We start from the raw sequence: 20,725 nt of genomic DNA, 5'->3' as shown, positions 1-20,725 counted from the left end.
TGTCAGAAAAGTTACCACAGGAGTAATTGGCTTGTGGTGGTTGTACCAGCCCCAGTGTGGCAGCAGGGCCAGGGCAGTGATCATCCATCCCCCTGTGCTGGGCACTGGTGAGGCTGCACCTCGAACCCTGTATTCAGCTCTCGGCCCCTCACTGCAAGAGAGACATTGAGGTGCTGGATGGGGCCAGAGAAGGGAATGGAGCTGGTGCAGGGCCTGGAGCACAAGTGTGATGGGGAAGGGCTGAGGGACCTGGGGGGTTTAGTGTGGAGAAGAGAAGGCTCAGGGGGGGCCTTATCGCTCTCTGCAACTGCCTGACAGGAGGATGGAGCGAGGTGGGGGCTGGTCTGTGCTCCCAAGTAGAAGTGATAGGACCAGAGGAAATGCCCTCAAGTTGTGCCAGAGGAGGTTTAGACTGGATATTGGGAAAAATGCCGTCATCAGCAGGGTTGTCAAGCAGTGGAACAGGCTGCCAGGGCAGTGGTGGAGTCACCGTCCCTGGTGGTATTTAAAAGACATGTAGATGTGGCACTTAGGGACATGGTTTAGTGGTGGACTTGGCAGTCCTGGGGTAAAGGTTGGACTCAGTGAAGGTCTTTTCAACCTGAACAATTCTATGATTCTGTGATTCTATGGTTAGTGAAGATGATTTGTCCGCCCTAGGCATCTTGTCTCATCGAGGTTATCTTAGATCACTATCATAAGACCCAAGACCCAAATAACAGAATAGGACAGGATACCTTTATCACCATGACAACTACATTCTGGTTTTTGATTACCATGAAGTAGAGTCTTTCCCAAATTGTAAACTTGGTCCATGTTTTTTACTTTTGAAAATCGCTCCTGTCACCAGAAACTTTAGAAGTAACACGTTAAAAACCCTCCTACATCAGAAGACTGTCAAATGTCAGAGTTACTCTGTTTTGCTGGATCCAGCGTTTTGAAATGCTGAGAAATATGCCTTTTAGATTTTAATTGCTGCCTGAATACTTAAAAATGCTTCATCCTGGCTTCACAAAGCATTGTAATCTCCAGTTTTATTGCAAAATACACATGTACATCATAGAATCATATCCAATGATAGAATATGCTTTGAAAATATACTGCTTCCTGTAACTCTCTTGATACTGGCTTTTAAAAATCCATGGGAAAAGAGTTACACAGCCAGATCCTCCTGAGATTGGCAGCCCTTTCTTCTGTCTAGACTCAAGACGTTTGCAGGTGATTTGATGGGAGATGGCATTTGCTCTTGCTCTGTAAACATCTTTGAAAACACACCGTCACTGATGGATATATTTTCATGTAGGGGGGAAAAAAGAGCAAGTTATTAGGAGCAAGCTTATTTTCTCACATCATGACCGCAGTTACCCTCTTCTCCCCAGCTTCCACATAATACCTTAAAAATGTTAGTTTATTCAAGATGTGTCTTCATGCTAGATACATAATTATTTCGTACAGATATCTTGTGTAGTCACAGAAGAAAACACTGCAAATATTGATTGTGTAATTTCTGATATGTGCAGACAGGGGCAGCAAAAAGACTCTTAGTAAGGGGACTTCCTTGAAGAACTTTGTCTGCTTTGGCCCCCAATGCACTTGAGACTCTTGTGAGATACGGGATGGTTTTGTTTCCTCTTCTTTGCCTCCATCTCATTTTCTAGCAGCCATGTAAATCCCTGTGATTTCCCACTGTGCTGAAATAAGCTGTATACATAACATCATTCTTTTCTAAGGCTGCATTTGGGGAACATGGAAAGGAAGGAAACATGGATGATCAGCAGGTGCTGACTCCAAGAGCAACCTCAAACTCATCATCTACTGCTGTGGGCTTCATCTGTGCTGGAAGCCCATGTGGAACAGCCAGTAGCCCTGCATTTGTGCTGCTTGGAAATGCCTGGCTGCCCCACAGCCCACTCATTCACATCATTTGGCAGTGAAACAAGTCCATAAAATGGTTAGATAAATGTCCAGAAAGCATTGCATAGGAGTATTGCTCTGGGATGATCCTCTGGTTTGTCATTATTCTCCAATATTGAAAGGTATCTCTTTTCTTTTTGTTAGCTGCACGCTTAGAAATAATGTCAGTAATTGTCACCTATTACAGTGGCTAGACATGAGTATGATTATTTGATTTGCCTTTTAAGGTGCTTATTCACTGATGGGGTTTGATTTCAATGAAGTAGGCTGCTGCGGTACTGAATAGTTGGCAAAAGATTCAGGGTTTGATTAAGTGATTGTAAAGTCTCACCAGTGCATGATTGAAGTAAAATAACATCTTTGAATGCTCCTTTAATTAAAACATTTGTATTCTTTTGGTAGCCAGAAGTGCAACTTGCAGAAGGCTTTGACGTCTTCATGCCGAAATCTCAGCTGGACTCTATATTATCAAACTATACTCGCTCAGGAAGTCTGCTCTTTAGGAAGCTGGTCTGTGCATTTTTTGATGACAAGACTTTGGCTAACTCTTTACCAAATGGCAAAAGGAAAAGAGGGCTCAATGACAACCGGAAAGGACTAGACCAAAATATTGTGGGTGCAATAAAAGGTATGGGTTTTGCTTTCTTTCATATGTGGAATCAGAACATATTCTCAGCCACAGGGAGTGTAAGGGGATTAGAATTTCTGACGTGTGTTAAGTCTATTAAAATATGCAGTCTTATTTTTATTCCCTTTCATTCACTTGTTAAAAATAGCTTCTACAGGGAGAGCTTGTGTTAATTTTAAGCCAGTGATCCCAGTTTGTGAAGTCAGGCTCTTAAGGTTAGAAACTCAATGTTCCTGTAAGGTAATTATTTTTCTCTTCCGGATACCAGAGATGCAAAGAACTCTTGAAAACATAATGACAGTGATTGTCTCCAACCAGAACTCTGAGGCTTGCGCTGCATCTGACTGTGCCTGCTCTGTAAATAGTTGAGTTGTTGATGGCTGGACTGGGGAGAGATGGAGGAAGATAATAGTGGGACCAAGATGAGTCTGATGCTTATAAGAATGGTGGTGGTCCTTCTCTTGAGGAAACAGGTTTCTTAAGTCAGTGTGAGGACCTTGTGCTGGGGGGGTTTCTTGGCAGTCAGTGTTTCTCACTTCCAGAAGAACACATGTACCTGTAACCTCTCTGATCACAACATATTAAGAACTGGTATTAGACCAGATATTCTGAACTGGATTCTATTCTTTTGAAATCTGAGGTAGTAGGGAAAATACCCAAGTTACCAAAAGACAGGCTGTATTGCAGAGTAGAGCTTATTTTAGAGCCTGTGTCTTGTCCTGACATACAGATTGCCAACATAGGAGACATAAGGCAATGAAAAGAGCTTCTGTAAGTCTCTTGGCAGTGAAAGGAGGCAGGGAACCTTTTGCAACCACATCTGTGGCCAGTTTTGTCCCTCTCTCCCCATGCAAGAAAGACATGGACATACTGGCTTGAGTCCAGTGGAGAGTCACCAAGACTTACGGTATTGAAGCAGGTAAGTGGTGAAGTACTTATGTGAAGTGACATGTAAGGAAAGGCTGAGAGAACTGGAAGAGAAGATGATTCAGGAGGAGCCCTATGGCTGTCCACAACCACCTCATGGGATGGTGCAGAGAAGGTGGACTCAGACTCTTCTCAGAGGCACAAGAGGCATTGGACACATGGAAAATTTCCATGTGATGTAAGGAAAAGCTTTCTCAATGCAAGGGTGGTTGAACAGGGCTGCAGGATCTCCATCCTTGGAAATATTCCAAGCCCAGAGCATCATGATCTAGTTGGCCATGCTTTGAGCAGCAGGCTGGACATGGGGACCACCAGGTGATCCTTTCAACTGGTGCAGTTGTGTGATAAAGTATAGTTGTGGCTATGTCATGGTCCTAACACATCTTACAGAGTTGCTGTCAGACTTTCTTACGTTATCATTAAATGACAAACATTTTTTTATACTTTCTTAAGCTTAATAATCTGCAGAATTCTGAAGGTGAATCCCTGTATCTGTATCTCTTCTTCCTTAAAAGCTTTCATAAATAAGTTAAATGGAAGAAAAAGGAGTTCAAAATGACTTAGGAAAAAACCCCAACAAACTCTAATTTGAGCAGCACTATGATAAAAGCAATGCTTTTCAGTAGGTGCAGCAGCACTGTTGAAATAGCATCATCACCCACTGCAGAGATCAGTGTTACTCAGTAGGTAAGCTTGTAATGGAGCAAATTCTGAGGCTTGGTTTAACCTCTTCCCTTGAGTTTGGGAGAAGAAAGGGGGGAGAGTTGTAGTTCCAACAGGTAAATTTCATCTGTGATGGTACTACTAGGTACTGCTGTAGTAACAGTGATCTTTCTTGGTATTTACAGTATTGCCTAAGTGCTAGTGGTTGATTCCTGATAGGAAAGCCCATCCCTGCAAACTGTGATGGAGTAAGATGCTGACATCCTGTGGATCTCTCCTCAGCCTGGCTCCAGGAGCACCCTTCTTCCCTCTCAGGAGCTGGGCTATGGGACACTGTGCTTTCATTTATTCCAAGAAATAACTGAGCCAGTATGAAATCCCCACAAGAACAACATCATGTTGTTTGTATTATTACCATTAGGACATTCCTCTACCACGTGCCCAGATATCCTTTAGTGGCACTTTTAGTCCTTTTCCATGACAGTGATACAAAAGGCTACATTCATGCCAAAAACGAGCAGAGAACTTAAAGGAGGGACTGTTTGCTTGAACATCACTCTTCCTGTCTGAAAACATTTTAACTGCTGTCCTTACAAGTAATTTAATGCTTCTGCAACAGGGTGATTAGCCAGGGAGAAATCCTCTTCTGACCTTGGGGATTCAGTGGCACTTGCTGAATCAGTTGCAGTGTTTCTCCCAGGCAATCAGTTTCCTGTGTGAGTTGCAGCAATCTTTCACTCAGAACCGGGGGAGAAAGAAAAAGAGATGGGGAAAAAAATACCAGAAGCTGTTGTTTTTCCTTTATGCGGTTGACTGGAAATCCAGGCAGTGAAGTCCCTCCCTGCAGAGCTCAGTAAGCTGCGTTCAAATCGAAGTGTGATGTGTCCCTCAGGGATCCATACTGGGACCAGTACTTCACCAGGGACACAGACAGTGGTTTCTGGTGCCCGCTCAGCAAGTTTTCAGGTTACACCAAGCTGAGTGGTGCAGTTGATTTGCTAGAGGGAAGGGATGCCATCCAGAGGGACCTTGACAGGCTTGAAGAGTGGGCATAATGTGAAGCTGAAGTTCAACAAGGCCAAAGGCAAGGTCCTGCAGCTGGGTCGGGGCAGCCCCCAATATCAGTACAGAAGGGGATAAATGGATTGAGAGCAGCCCTGCAGGGAAGGACTTGGGGTACTGGTGAACAAAAAACCAGACATGAGCCAGCAGCGTGCACTTGCACCTCAGAAAACCAACTGTATCCTGGGCTGCATCAAAAGGAGCGTGACCAGCAGGGGTTGGACTAGATACATGAGGGTTGGACTAGATACATGAGGGTTGGACTCTCCAGAGGTCCCTTCCAACCCTGATGGTTCTGTGATTCTGCCCCTCTGCTCTGCTCTCATGAGACCCCTCCCTGCAGTCCTGTGTCCTGCTCTGGGGCCCCAGCATAAGAAGGATGTGGAACTGTTGGAGCGAGTCCAGCGGAGGACATGAAGTGAGCGCTGGAGCAGCGCTGCTCTGGAGCCAGGCTGAGAGAGCTGGGCTGGTTCAGCTGGAGAAGAGAAGGCTCCTCAAGGGGACACCTTAGAGCAGATCCAGTGCCGAAAGAGGCTTATAAGAAAGACAGAGAGGGACTTTTTACCAAAGCCTGTAGTGACAGGACAAAGGGCAACAGTTTCAAACTGAATGAGAGTAGTTTTAGATTGGACATCAGGCTTTTTTTGATCATGAGGGTGCTGAGGCGCTGGCACAGGGTGCCCAGAGAAGCTGTGGCTGCCCCATCCCTGGCAGTGTTCAAGGCCAGGTTGGACACAGGGGCTTGGAGCAACCTGCTCTAGTGGAAGCTGTCCCTGCCCATGGCAGGGGGGTTGATGATCTTTAAAAGTCCTTTTCAACTCAAACCAGTCTACGATTCTATAATAGAGGAGTTGTTAGCTCAGGTGGACTAGAAAGGGGAGATCCCACTTCTCCTGCCTCCTTCCTATTGCATTCCCATTCCTTTTCGCCTACGTTGGTGGCTTCCGAACCACATCTTGAGCAATCAGAGCTATTTTGACTTTCATTCAAGGGAAGAAGCAAGTTAGAGAAGAGAAGCAAGTTAACACATTGGTTCTCCAAGGCTGCCAGACTCTGGCTTCCAGTGCAGGCAACAGTGGGCAGCAGCTGTAATCAGCTGCAGGCACTTGCAGCACTGGGTACAGCCTAGTGTCACAGATTGTCCCCATGCCCTGCTCACAAGCAGGAACTGCAGCTGCATATTTCAAGTAAGTAGGAGTCTTTAAGTCATTGACCAGGTTCCTGTTGTGTCAGGTACCATAGGGATTGAGAAGGGAAGCATTATTTCTGCTTTCAGAGAGGCCATAATGGTTGCAGATCAGACACTGGCAATGTGTGGAGCTGCACTGACTTCTCTGGGAAGCCCTCACATTTGGTCTGACAGCCTTGCTGATCAGACTACAGAGGAAAGTACTGCTATTGCCTTTCATGCAGTGGTTTTGTGAAGTTGTTAACGTGCAAAGACTTTGGAGGGTGGGATTATTTTCAATCCCCTTACACTTAGCAGCTGGCACTGCTTCTAAAGGGTGTGTATAAAAATACTGAAATGGTCTTTTTTGTTGTTTCGTGCTTCCCCATCCCATTTGTGTGACATTCATTCTCAAGGTTTACATATTCCTTCATCTGGGACCACTTTTCTCTCTTTATTTCCCAGTCATAATTGGACACTGAGCTCTGAGACCTCTGACCAGGATACAATAGCAATGCTAAGAGAAATAATGCATTTTGTTTTCTATTTCTACTCTTGTCTAGTTTTTGCACACCTCTCAGCTGCGTGATGAAAGTCAATTGCATCAGTTTCACTCCTTTTATAATCCTGTATTTTGGGTCTAACATTGCTGAAGTTGCAATAAATATGGAGTTAAAGCTAATGTTGACCTTCTGTTTAGCATTTTTACCAAGTATGACATTGGACCTGTAGGATGCTTCTTTCTTCTCAAAAATGGCTTTTTGTTTTAGTGGCATTATAAACATCCTATTATTTTGGCAATATGAAAACTGTAGAGATTTCCACAGAGGGAGAGCTTCTATCTGTCATCTGTTTTGCCTAAAGCCTTAGGATGCTGACCAAGAGGCCATCGAATGAGCACATCTTCAGCTCTCTCCTTGTACCATATGGGAGGCAGCATTTACAAGTGCCTGCCACATCTGGAGGCTCTTTTCAAAGTACCCTGCTATTTTTCCATGATGTTTTTGTGTGAAACTCATGAATGGAAGAGCTCAGGTGTAGACTGTTTCTCTGGAATAGGCTTTTATAAGGAGTAACTATGGTATTATTGTGATATTTATACACACAAATGACATCTGAATGATGAACTCGTGAAACGCTGAGTTGGGCTTTATTCTTGCAATCCCAGATTTGGCCATTTAAATGCTTTTTGATGAGTGGTTAATTTTGTTATTGTGGATATATTTTGTTTCAAATCCTTTCCAGTCTCCTTTTCTCCATCCTGGTGGAACACTTCAAAAAGATGGTATCTTTTTATTTCAGTCTTTACAGAAAAGTACTGCACAGCTAACCATGTGGATAAACTGCCTGGTCCTAGGGACTGGGTCCAGATTCTTCAGGATCAAATTAAACTTGCAAGAAGACGGTTAAAAAGAGGCTCAGGTATGTAAAAATTCACGGAGCAACATGTGAGTGTAAGATTAAAAGCTTAGAGCCTTTGTACCCATAGAAGTGTTTTCTTGTTGACTGTGGAGCTGCACATGTTCACTCTATGAAAACAAGACCCCTCGGATTTTAGCAGGTCTCTGTGTAAAGTGTTTCCTTATGTTTGGTGTGGTAGCAAGTTTAGAAACTGTCTTTGCAGCCACGTTAACTTTAAGTCTTTCTCAAATGTTGTCTCTAACCCGTTTCCATTTGCACCCAAACTCTTCTTCGAAGTGTTTGATGAAATCTGAGTCCTAAACTAGCTGATCCATTCAGAATTGCAAGTAGAAGTCTTTAATTCTGTGCTATTGGTGTGACGAGCCCCTCACTGTACTGTTAAGACACAACCCAAATGCCCTTTCCCTTTAAGCTGTGTGTGTGTCTGGAAGCATAGATGAGTTTTCTCACATTCCTTGTGAAAGAATCGACATCCCTGTAGCAAAAAACACCCACAAATTCCCACCCTGGTTGTGCCAGCAAGGTTCTGCAATACATGGGAGAGAGCTTGCCAGCAGTGAGCAGGTAATGTAGGTAGGGGTCTGCAGCAGAGCTGCTCAACTTGGGCTGGGATAACCTACGTGTCTGGGGCCAGGTCCAGCCTGTGGTGAGGGCTGTGCACTAGGCTTTCACCCCAACAGGACACAGCTCCAGCAACAAACAGCAACATGCAGAGTCAAAATCCCTGGCAGGATTCATGGGAAAGCAGTATCACTGATTAAGAGATATGTAAATATTTTATAAACCTTAACTAGTCCCTTCCCATCTTCTCTTTAATCCTACAAGGGACTTTCTTCATGCGAAGCTTCGCTTTTCCTTATCCTAGTGTTTTCTTAAGGCTCTCTTGTGGTTGTATTTCTTGCCCATCTCTCCCTCAGAGCATCTGACACTGTTGTCTGAGGCACATCAGTTGTGCCAGTGTCCTTAAACACGGTCCTTCACTGTTACCATATTTAACTGCCTGCCTTTTCCCCTCTTCACTCTGCCCACACCACAATTACATGCCTGTTAGCATCCACAAGCTGATGGGATGGGAGACCTGATGGCTCTGCAGGGGATGCTGGTGGTTCCCATGGCTATGGGGGGGGTTGAGCAGGATCACAGGAGATGTCCTCTCCAGCTCCCTGTCTCAGAGAGACGATGTTCTCTGTCCAAAGCTGTGACTCTGAAACACACACTTAGACAAGCATGTGAAACCATTCTCCGCATTATTAATGCCAAGAGGGAAAAGCATAAGAATGAGGAAAATGAGAAACACCCAGAGACAGAAAGAACACGGGGGAGAAAAAAAGCACACATTATTCAGTAGGATAAGCTTCCCTTAGTGGGGAAGTGAACCAGCACTAGCCTTGAAAAGGGTTTTCTTATGTGTAGGTTTCTTATGTCCTCCTTCTTATGAGAAGAGAGGGATATGAGATAATCTTGTTAAAGCCAGTGCCAGATTACTGGTGTTGTACAACAGGACTGAGTTCTGCCCCTTCCAAAGCTGCCTCTTCCCCCAGGACAGGAGGGTGGAAGTGGGATTCCAGGCTTCAGTAAGGTGCGAGTGCAGTGCAAGATGTGGGGAGCAGAGGGTCCTTGGCTGACTGCAGAAGATCCCTCGGGGAAGAGGATTGACCTAATTTTGTTTTGATTTTTATTTTCCTTCCTCCTTTTTTATTTGCTTTTCTTGGTGCCTCTGCAGGATATTAATTAAAATGACAATGACGTTCAGCTTTTGCCTTTCAAACAGGGCCACCTCCATCTCTGGTCCTTTCTCAGGATGGGAGGGTCTAAGCAGAGGATATTGTCTCTCAGCTAGCAAGACTAGGAAGAAAAATAAGTGAAGCTGAGTATTGAGGGAATGAGTAAGATAGGCTCCAATACCTGTCTCTGTCTGCAGAGGGAAGGTAACTCACTGTGTGTGGCTGAGGAGTGAGCAGCAATGTACCTGTCAGCCCCTTGGGTTTATTTGCTGAAAAAACAGTACATGGTACCTAGCTAGGTAAAAAAGCTCTTTTTTTGTGTTTAGTTTACTGGCTATTCCTTGAAGTGCACTGGTTTCTCTGACATGAGGCCACAGCTCTTCTTGGTGCTGCAGGAGTGATTGAACACACCTCAGTGGCTATCTGCACCTTACCCTCCTCTGCCATATCCACGGGTGGCCAAAGCCAACCCAACCTGCCCTTGCACTGAAGCAAATAGGAAGTTTCCCCAGCCTTTGTGGCAGCAAAGCAGTAGACAGCAGCAGAGAGGCAGGAGCAGACAGTAACACCTTCATCTTGTTGAAATAAGATTTGTTAGGACCTCTGTTACAACCACGAGCTTCTGATATGAGGGATGTAAAGCTGATGAAGCAGCAGATCCATTGAGCCCCATACTTTGTTTCCAACCATGGCTGTTAGCAGATGCCTGGGGAGGTCTGTAGGACTGAGGGAAGGATGTTGGAATGTTTGAATGTGAAACCATACCAAAATTGTTACAGCTGTGTGTAACTTAGGAGACCAGAACAGGAGGGGAGAGCAGGCGCGGGGCGAGGTTTGATCTGCTGTGGGGAGAAGGTGTCCCAAGACTCCATGTTACAAAACTTAGCTTTTAAGAATCTGAAAACTATGGGAGTTGCAGCCACTGAGATGTGGGACTCATCACTCTTCCAGCTGAGCTCTTCCAGTCTGTGTGTGGCTCGTTGGGCAGAGGCTGAGCCCTCCTGAACGAGTATCCTTGTGTCCATACTCCCAGGTCATTCTCTTTTAGTTTTGTCTCCACTTGCTCACTGAAACGTGCTGGCTCAGTTTGTGGGCATAGACTAAGGTGCCCAAAGAACACATCTGAGCCAGCGTTAAGATAAATCCACCTGAGGCTTTGTGAGCCACAGTGTCTCCCTGCTGCCTGATGGCACCAATGTGTCTACATCGGTTTCTGGTTTGTCTTAATGTGCAGTCTTCCTATGGAGAAAGCTTAAGATGATCCATTTATTTTACAGAAGCCACGACTCAACTTTTTAGTCACCACTGAGCTGGGCTAAATTTTAACAGGAAGTATTTAAGAGAGGAGAGGCAGGTTTCCCATCCTGATTGCTTTGCCCTGAGCCATTTAGCACATCCTCTGATTAGTTCTTCATCTCAAAGCAGGCAGTAGGACACTGCATTCATGAGCAGCCCTCTCTGCTTTATCCTGTGAAACATTATTCCAGGCTGATAATGTAAAGCCTGTTCTTGCTTTCAGTGGTACTCACCATTTCAGAGAATTCCAGCAAATGAGTGGGGCGGATCTGCTTCTTGTACCCCTTTCTATAGGGCGTGCTCAGCAGAGTGTTTCCATGATCGCTGGATCATAGATGCTGCCCAGCTTCAACCTTATTTATGATGTTTGCCTCATCTCCTAGAATTAAGGACAGAAAAGCCCCCTACACTGAAAGCTAATAAAAAAAAAAACCCTTAAAAATGCTGCTTTCTAGAAAATACTTCCCCTGTGCAGATTTGGAAGGTTGTTATCTTGAGCCAAATAAAAATTCATTTAACTTCCAAATCAGTGACAATATTTTTTCATAGCTGGAAATATTCTTCTTTTTAATTTCTTTATTTTGCTTTGGGTTTTTTTGTTAGTTCTTTCAGATTATTGCCTGAGATCTGAGGCTGGGGTAAGGTTTTTTATTTGTTAGATCTGAGAATAAAGCTGTCACTGCCATTAAATTTTTATTGGCCTTGTTCAGTCTCTTCAGAATTTCACAAGTTGGCTGTCACAAAGGGGAGAAGAGACTGTAGGTTAATGTTACAAACAGATGTTATAGTTAAAATTAAAGAGTGTGATAATATTCAGCCTTGGCTACTGGTCCCATGTCATGCCAACAGCACAGCGCATGGGGCATGGCTTCATCGTGCCAGATCTTGTCTTCTCCCAGCAGAGAAGCTGAACCTTTGTGGATGCTGGGATGAGATGTAAAGTGGCCCTGGAAGGGAAGAAGTCAAAGGAAAAGGCATGTGCCAAGGTTTCCTCTCTTAAAGCAGTGTGAATTACAATGCAGATTGCCTTGTGATTTACAGTGGTAGGTTTCCCATGGTGTGGTTTCTTCACCCTGCAGAAGAGAACATGGGTAGGTGGCCGGTGGCCTTGCCAGTGGCAGCACAGAGGGAGACAGTCAACCATTAGCATAGAGATCTTAAACCAGGTACAATCAGAAGGAACTGACTGGCTGTTCCAGTCACCTCTGTGCCAGACGTAGCATCCAAGCCTTTTGATTACTAAACTCTCCATCCATTAATAAGCAGTAGGTCAGGGGCCACACAGTAAGTTCTTCCTCCCTTTTTATGGTCTGAAGAGCCTCTAAGCCATTACTCAGCAGTAGTAGTCCATTGCACAGACAGGAAAGCTGATCCTGTGTGAGTACTATGGCCAAAGAACACAGGGTAAGAGCTATTCATGCAAAGTGATTACCTTGTGCATAACTTGGAAGCTTTTGATTGCCCTATTCCATAAAGGAAAATATGGCAATGTTAGAAAACATGCTGACATTTTCCAGGCAGGATTAATTTAAATAAATTACATGCTGTGCCGCTTCATCCTTGAATTGTTGTTTAAAATTAACATTACCTTGTTGCAGTGTAAAGTAGTGGGAATGAAGGAAGAAAAGATGCTTACCTTCTTTTCTGGAAATAGGCCTTTACTCCCACATCCTTGTTCAAACTGCTGCTTCCATTGTTTCATATGAGGGGTTTTTTTTGCTTTCTCTTTCTCTTCATCCTTCTGATTTCCCTGCTTTGTGTCTTTGACACAATATCTACATGTTGCAAGAGATTAGGTTATTTTTTTTTTGGCTTAGTAGTACACACAGGGCCGGGAAGGATGGAGGATGCAAGTCCAACATATGCTATGATATCTTAGACAGAGGCAGCAATATTAAACTGAGTAACTGCTGCATTCATCTTCCCAGCTGTGACATACAGGTACTTCTGTCTGAGGAGCAAACCAGCACTTACCAGACAAACATGTACATCAGAAGCTAAACAGTGTTATTTTTCCTGTTGTTTTAGGGCAGGTTATAAGGAAATTACTATTGGGATTGTTTCGTAAGAGCTACTGAGCTCCATCTAAGTGAAGGACAGAAAAGAGACTCCAGATTCCCACAGCAGCCTCTCTTCCTGCTTGCCTTGTCTTGCAGGCTGGCTCAAGACAAGTAAAGCTTGGCTGGCAGTCTCTGGGTGCGGTTGTCAAAAGCAAACCTTCTTTCCTGCTTGGAATGATATATGGAAAGGTGGTGGTTTACATCGATGTTGGGAGGTCGAGGTGTTTGCCATGTCTTTGTGTTGTACTTCACCTGGAGCTGCGGTTACACATCCAGTTTCATAAAACAAATTCAGGCAGCTATTGAGAAGAGGGAGCAGTTTCTCTGGGCATCTGCTGTGCTCCCACTCCCGTTCTGGTGCTGGCACAAGCATTCGTGTGGTGATGTTGTCAGTTTTGAATGAGATCTGATCTTGGTGACCCTATAAACATTTGTGCTGGCATGAGGAACAGGACTGGAACAGTTGGTGGAGAGCTGCACTTCACCTATCAGTCTTGTGCTGCATTAAAATGGCACAAAGTTGGTTCTGCAGAGTTGGAGGCTCAAGTCCTTATCTTCTTTCCCAGCTTCCATTTGTTCCTTTCTCTATCACTGCCTTCCTCTTGAGTTCAGAATATGTAAGAAGAGCATTTAGGCAGAAAGGTTACTCCATCTCTAGAGCTACCTCAAGGGTTGCTGCAGAGATTTCCAGGGAACTATCACTTGAGTGGTTGGCTGTTTCTCAGCCTGGTTGGTACTAACCCTGGTGCTGATAGAGGAGACACTTTTGCAGCCCATTGCTAGCACACAGATCTGGCTTCCCCCGTTTTCATAGCATCAATCCCTTCAGCCCAATGGGCCAGTTACAGCTTTGTCTCTGCTGAGTAGCTTGGTGCAGGTAGTTCTTCATGACACAGAAGCTGGCCTCAGACTGTCAGAGTTTTTAAGCTGTGTATATGCTGTTGGCTGTTTCTCAGCTGTTTGTTTCACCATGCTCTTTTCTCCCTTGCACATCCAGTCCTTCCATCACTGGGAGTCCAGTCCACATTCAGACCAGCCTAGGTAAACTCTTCCTATTTATTGAGCCACCCGTTCCTTCCAGTATTCCATATTTTCACAGTAAGCTGTACAGAGCACCTGATTTGTCTCTGCCCACCATGCCACCTTCTCACAGAAAGCAGAAACAGGTATCGATACAAGGTCACTTGCAGGCCTGTGCCATGTATACTTGTCAGTGCTCTCCATTTAAACCTTCTGTGGGAGGAAAGCTGCTCAGTATCATGGGTTTTAGTTTGCTTCTGTTTTCTTTAATTCATTTAATTTTGCAGAACTGAGTAGGGAGCAAACAGGTAAAAACTCAACTGACATCCATGCACGTGGAAGAGAGAGCAGCCTCTTGGTCCAGTGATGGATAGCCAAGGGATGGTGGATCTACATTAGGAAACTAATGTACATCAGGAGCTGGGTTAGTTCTTACAATATCATCATAAAGGCAGCAACTCAACATCCTCATGTGCAGAGCAGTGATAAAGATGACCAGGACAGTTAGCTTCGTTCCAAGTGGGAGCTGAACTAAGTTGCTCAGTGGGTGCCTTGGTCAGATTTGATCCCTATGGATATTTTGTAATACGTGGATGTAAGTAGATGTATATCCATCCAGTGTAATGGGCTGGTCCTTTATAACCACACCTAGTTTGCCAAAGTGCTTTCAAGCATCTCATTGTGTTTTATAGGCCTTAAATACCATGCTGAAGTGCCAAAAGACAAAGATAACAGGATTCTGAATGAGGCCTGTGCAGATTAGGCACTGATTTCCTGTTACACACTTGTAACTTACTCGGGGTTCACATGCACACTCCAGGGTACTACAGTCTAACAAGTCACTGCACATCCGCTGAGCCACATCAGCTGTCTTTATGCATACCCTTGGCCTGTGGCAAATATGAGGTGAACACATCAGGCTTTTAGCCTTCCTTCACCGTGGGCTAAATGAAGACAAATGATCTTGCCTAAGCTGTGGGTGGAAAGCACGTGTGTATACACACACTGTAGCTGCCCGTGTCCCTGCGTGCTTACGTGCCTTTTTAATCACTGCATCTTTGAAGACACTTTGCCCTTGTAAATCTGTGCCCTGTAAAACGAGCTCGTCTGTGGTCACAGAAGTTTGGGGACAGGAATGGGGGGATTCAGCCTTTCCCCAAAGGCAGTGGATGATGGCAGCTGTCAAAGGGTGGAGATCCAGCCTTCCAAGGACCGCTGGGGACATTCCTGACATGACTTTAGCAAATGCTCACTACTCCTTTTATCATCCAGATATCCTAAAACCTTAACAAGAGCAAGCCTTACTCCATCCCGTCACTGGCACAACTGCTTCCGAATACCCAACTCCTCTCTTCTAAGTTTGCATTTTTATTATATGACCTTTTCCTCCAAGCAGTGAGGTTTTAAACGGAGCAATAGCAAATTGCATCTGAGGAAAGTAGACAGAAAATGCAAAACCACTCCTAGAACATGCAGCTTTTTAATCGCCTTCCCGTATTCAGTCAAAGTAATGAGATTTCTTGTTTATATTTGCAATCAGCAGAGGCACCTGACTGTGATGAGAAGCCGGACATTTCTCTCCTACAAACAGGTAAAATGCATTCAAATTTTTATCAGCTTCCAATGTATTTGTTTATTTCTGGCACAGAAGCAGTTTTCAATACTCCTGGCGTGCCACATACAGGCAGGTAATTGCACACAGGACCCCGCTTTCTTAAGTTTTCGATGGCCTGTGTTAAAAACCAAATGCATCAGAATCTTACCCCTCTATTTCCCCCTCTGTTTCATATTCATAAAGCCTCAAGGTTCATGGCAGCAGCTAAGCTAGTGAGTAAATTACCATTCTTACGCCAGACTTGTGCTCACCACTGGTATTTCTGGGAGGTTTTTGGTAGGGACGAACACAATAATTTGTACTGTAGCATGTGCTCAGCTGTCCAAGGTATCAGCAGTCATATGTCGGGTTCACAGAAGGATTGCAGAGATAGTTGTGTGCTAGTTAAGCGTTGGGCTGCCTTTCCTTGAAGTGCAGCCCCCCTCAAAAGCCTGACAGCTGCTGAGCAGCAGCTTAGCTGGGTGGGCGAAGAAGGAAGATTTTTGCACGTTGTTGCACATGGTGTTGAAATCAAGACGGGCTGAGACTGAAATTTGAAGCACCCTCTTGTTAAGAGTCAGTCCATCAATAGGTGCCCTGATGGCAGGAGCTGAGCTGCCACCCTCTGAAGATCCAGCAGGGCCAGAGTGTGAGGAGAACGACATTTCCCTGCACTGCAGAGTCATTTCCCTGTAATTTACATGTTATCCCCAAAGCTAAATGAAAAGGAGGGAGGGTCCAGACAAACAGCGTGGATTATGGTGTGTTTTTATCACGTTTCTAAGGTGTAACAACAAAGGGTGGTTGGAGATTGCTGCGAAGAACAGGGCAGTGCTGCTGAGCGCAGCGCATGCTACCTGGAGGCTATGGGGAGCAGTAGTACTATCATAGCAAGGGCTTCCTAATCTCTCTCGCTTAGGGGCTGGAGGAAGGAGCTCTCACACACTGCTGCTGTGTGCCGGAGCAGCAGCTGCCAGCCGTGGAGCGCTGCCGGTTGCAATCCCGCTGTCGGAGCACGTGCAGTTACTAAGGAATAGGACCAGCGAAGCACTCGGGAGGACAAGCAGCTATAGTCTTGTTCTGGCATGGGCCCAGGGGGGGCTGGGAGCACGCGCTGCCTGGGAGCCACCGTGCTGCTTGCTTGGCCAGCCTCTGAATAGCGTTTCAGGGCACGGCTGTGATAATAGATGCAGGAAGCTCTGGTTTGAAAGGTCTCTTCCAAGTGACATCCTGTTCGTTGCTTCTATCAGGGAGGGAAGCGGTTCTGTTGCAAGAGGACCCTAATAAAGGCTGCTAATGCGACGCAGCGTTATCTTTTCATTGCTCTGGTGGCTGTGTGGAGGAGAATTACGGGGTGGTTGTGCTCTTCTTTGGACGCGGTGGCTGTAGTTACTACTCACGTTGTACGTGTCTGGTGATGTGCCGAGGTGGTTGTGGTATTGTACGTGTGCAAGAGCCTCTTTATACCACGTATCCGTGTAATATCATACTGTTCTTGGAAGCAAGTGATTTAAAGTGATATTCAGACAGTATAATGACAGTAATTATGATAGAGAGCCAAACTACAGATGCTTTTTATCAAGGACTGTAGCAAAAGAGGTGGAATATAACTTTTAGAGGGGTCTTTCCCTGTCAGCGTAGCTGGTTTTGTAAAGGGGGGTTACTGGCAAGTTCTTTAAAGAGAGCCTTTGTGTGGTTTATTCAGCTGTCTTCTTTGTTTAGCTTGAAAACTCTTTGGGGAAGAGTCTCTCTGACTGTGCGTTTGTACAACGCCTGCTGCAATGGGCCTCGGTTGCAGATGACAGCTAATAGCAGATAAATCACGACCTCAGGTTGCACCAAGGAAGGTTTAGATTGGATATTAGGAGAGATATCTTCACCGAACAGGTTGTCAGACATTGGAACAGGCTCCTCAGGGCAGTGGTGGAGTCACCATCCCTGGAGGCGTTTAAAATACATGTAGATGTGGCACTTAGTGACATGGTTTAGTGGTGGACTTGGCAGTGCTGGGTTGGACTTGATCATCTGAAGGTCTTCTCCAGCCTAAATGATTCTGTAATGCCATGATCAGTGATTAACCTGGTGTGTTGGTAGAACAAAACCAGAGTGAATTGGGCTGCTTGATGGGGGTGGGCCTTGCAGGAGACTGGATCGGGGGAGAAAAGGAGGGGTACAGAAGTTGTCTAGGGCAGACATCAGATGGTTGCTCTCCGGTCTTCAAGAATTGAGCAAACTTGTGAAGCAAAAGCACCCAAAGTGGATGATCTGAATCAACAGTAAGTGCTGGTGCCAAAAAAAAGGATGCTTTTAATCTGCTCAGGCAGTGCTGCCTGCGACACTGGTGACATTGTGAACAAGATCTGGGTATGTGTGGACTAGCAATGCCTCAACCTTCGTGTTTAGAGATCACAGCCTCTGTCTGACACTTCCTTGGAGACACCTCAGTCAGAAGTGCGGTTGCTCTTGCTCTCTTCATCACTCATGGGAAGAGGGCTGCTTCCAGAGAGAAGGTCAGATCCAATTAGGTCCTGTTTGGAGGTGCCAGCAGGACAGGGCTCTGTGCAGTAATAGGTGCCTACAGCTGGGTCTGAACCTGCCCATCATTAGCAAAGTGCTGGGCTTTGAGGAGCACACGGGGTGTTTTGTTTTCTAAACCCTTTTCTGGAACTCTGAAGCCCTGTAGAACATTGGGGCTGGTACATCCCCATAAAACTAAGGAAGACGTTTTCTTCCCGATTAGATTTTAGCTCTTGTGAGCAGAAATCATGCTCCTGTTTTAAAATCGCCATCAATGCTGAGAGGTCCCTTGCTTTAAAAGCCACTGATTGAAGGGTGTTTAAAGTGAATTGGAAGAACCGTGGCAGTGAAACTTGCTGGGAAAGTTGGTCCATTGACACATAAATCTCAAGAAAATGCTAGAATTGCCTCTAACAAATGTTATCAAAGCTCAGGGCTTCCACAGCACCTACCAGAAGCTGAAGGTTGTGTCCAGACCTGAGCTGAGATGGGTCAGAGAGCCCTGGGGGTAATTACCACTGACTAAGAGGAAAGACTGATTAGTTTCTCAGTGCCCGTGGCAGGGGGGTTGGAACTGGATGATCTTAAGTTCCTTTCCAACCCAAACCCTTCTGTGATTCTATGATACAAGGTGTGAGGTAGGTCTTTATCAGGATGAAGATGTGGCAGCTTTTAGAGTCTTTCTATAGAAGTTGATACTGCCAAAAGGCTCATCTTATTTTGGTCTGCAATTGACACAAAGCATCTGGATCTTGTGTTTTAAAAGAGGAACAACAGGAGGGCATAACCCCTAAGTTCTGCATGTGGAAACGGATGCAAGGCAGCTGCACCACCCTATTCTTTGCATCCTTGTCCTGAAAATTGGATTTGTAAGATATATGCAGCCCAGGACCATGCAAGAGTCCCCCTTATGCCCCTGGTTTGGGCCACAGCTGTGCTGAGAGTTTGTGTAGTTTCTCCACACTGGGGTTAATTTCAAGATGAGAAAGAATTCTGATATCCCTAAAAGAAGGCGAAACACTGACATCCCAATCCTCAGGTCCAGAGGTGACACAGTTTTGTGAGAAGATGAGAGCAATCTCTTGGTAAAGAAACAGATGATAAGAAAACAGCAACGAGCCGATTCTATACAGGTTGTCTCCTTTTCTCTTGAAATACAATATCAAGAAAATGAAACTTCAAACAATAAAAACCCTTTTCGAAACCTTAAATACAAATCCTTTATTGTAATATAAATCTTTATCCTTTCAGTGCATGCCTGTATGACTCTTCCCTTTTCATTGGGTTGCATTTGCCTCTCAGGCTGATTGATGTCTGTCTCCTATTTGCCCTGTGTTCTTAGCGCGCTCCTTGTAATTCTTCTGTCCATCTTTCATTGTTCTGTTTAGAAAAAGCACATTCTTAAAGTGCTTTAAAAAAGATGGGATATAATCATACCGTGCACCTTTTCATATCTCTATATAATATAGATAGGTATTTATATATATATTCTCCCATATGCATTTAGACCGCTGCAAAGAAGATCCTAAAGTATGTACTCGAGGTTTAAAATTCATGTGGTGCCTCTTGCCTTCTTCAGAACCTAACTTCAAAGGGGTGAGCATCTCAGTGCAGTTTGTTCTGGGCTCTAATGCAGCACTTGGCATCTGAAGTGGGGGCACTGGATGTTGTGTGAGAAACTTGGCTGGCAAATATGGATTCAAAAAACTCTAATTTGGTTTTCTTTAGCCAGTTGAGCCCTACTCTAAGCGGAATCCAGCAGCTGCTGCCTGTGTACACACCAGCAGCTCAGCCCCAGCACGTGGTAGAACTCCAATATGTAATTCCCATCATTTTCATTTTTCCCTTTTTTGGGGATAATTGACTGATTTCCTGAATTCCTGTATTTTTAGCTGATTTCCTCCCTGTTTCTCCCCTCAGGTAACCTTTTCGACACCACAACAGATCATCTGATAGACGCAAACCTGGATTTTTCCACTTGAATTTCACATCCCGCATCAGTGTTCATAGCGGATAGAAACATCCCCTCCTTTGGATAACGTTCCCACCAGCTCGGCACGAGAGCTTCAGTGTACCACAAGACATGGACAACACACACTGCTTTCATTTCAAGTTTGTGTCGTTTCATGCATTTTCCATGTAACCTCAAATCACGAAGCCACCCGATCGCTTCACTCTTCTTCATCTTAATTAAAGGTGATTTCCCTCCACATCCAATGCACTATTTAATTAGCGGGGCAGCCACTCTGAAGACATCCTCCTGTTTATCCTCCATGATTGTGTTTTTCCATGTGACTGTCACGCTTGCCAGCAGTGTTTCATCTGAAGCCACACAGAGGTGAATACACACAGCCGGGAGACTCTTCCTGTCCCCAGGCATCTCTCTCCATCAGGAACCCAGGGGCTCGATGAGCATTTGACTTGGCCAAGCTTTTTGCTTCTGCAGACCTGCTTTTCCTATCCTGGCTGCTGTGCTACCAATGACCAGGATTCCTCCCAGCAGTGCCCAGTTTCCTAATTATAGCAAGGAGAAGCTATTCCTCAGACAGTTTCCCCCTATGTGGTCCTGTTGAGATGGCTCGTGAGCATTTTCGCAGTGCAGATGGCTGGAGGTGGTCATTCTCCCCTCATTTGCCCTGTACTTCAGTCTCAAACCATTATAGGTTGCTTATTTCCAGGAAGAGGGTCTGCACACTGTGATTTTTCAGCCATTGCCCTTGGCAACAATAT

The 20,725-nt window shown here is 45.0% G+C and overlaps 1 protein-coding gene across 1 annotated transcript in view; it reads left to right on the top strand.

Moving 5' to 3' along the window:
* The window catches only part of BEND7 (BEN domain containing 7), a gene marked incomplete at its 5' end in the record, with an annotated part of 41,567 nt that extends 21,233 nt beyond the window's left edge, over positions 1-20,334 (top strand). Inside the window, 4 exons of the mRNA XM_010023205.1 lie at positions 2,317-2,542; positions 7,665-7,784; positions 15,425-15,475; positions 19,916-20,334. Of these exons, the coding sequence (XP_010021507.1) occupies positions 2,317-2,542; positions 7,665-7,784; positions 15,425-15,475; positions 19,916-19,977 (459 nt within the window). The remainder of the gene's footprint in view (positions 1-2,316; positions 2,543-7,664; positions 7,785-15,424; positions 15,476-19,915) is intronic.
* Positions 20,335-20,725: the final 391 nt, after the last annotated feature.

Source organism: Nestor notabilis, unplaced genomic scaffold (genome assembly GCF_000696875.1).
Source record: "Nestor notabilis isolate BGI_N333 unplaced genomic scaffold, ASM69687v1 scaffold7541, whole genome shotgun sequence".
NCBI classification, from domain to species: domain Eukaryota; kingdom Metazoa; phylum Chordata; class Aves; order Psittaciformes; family Psittacidae; genus Nestor; species Nestor notabilis.
The sequence above is the reverse complement of the archived record's forward strand: the minus strand, read 5'-3'. Positions and strand labels throughout refer to the sequence as shown.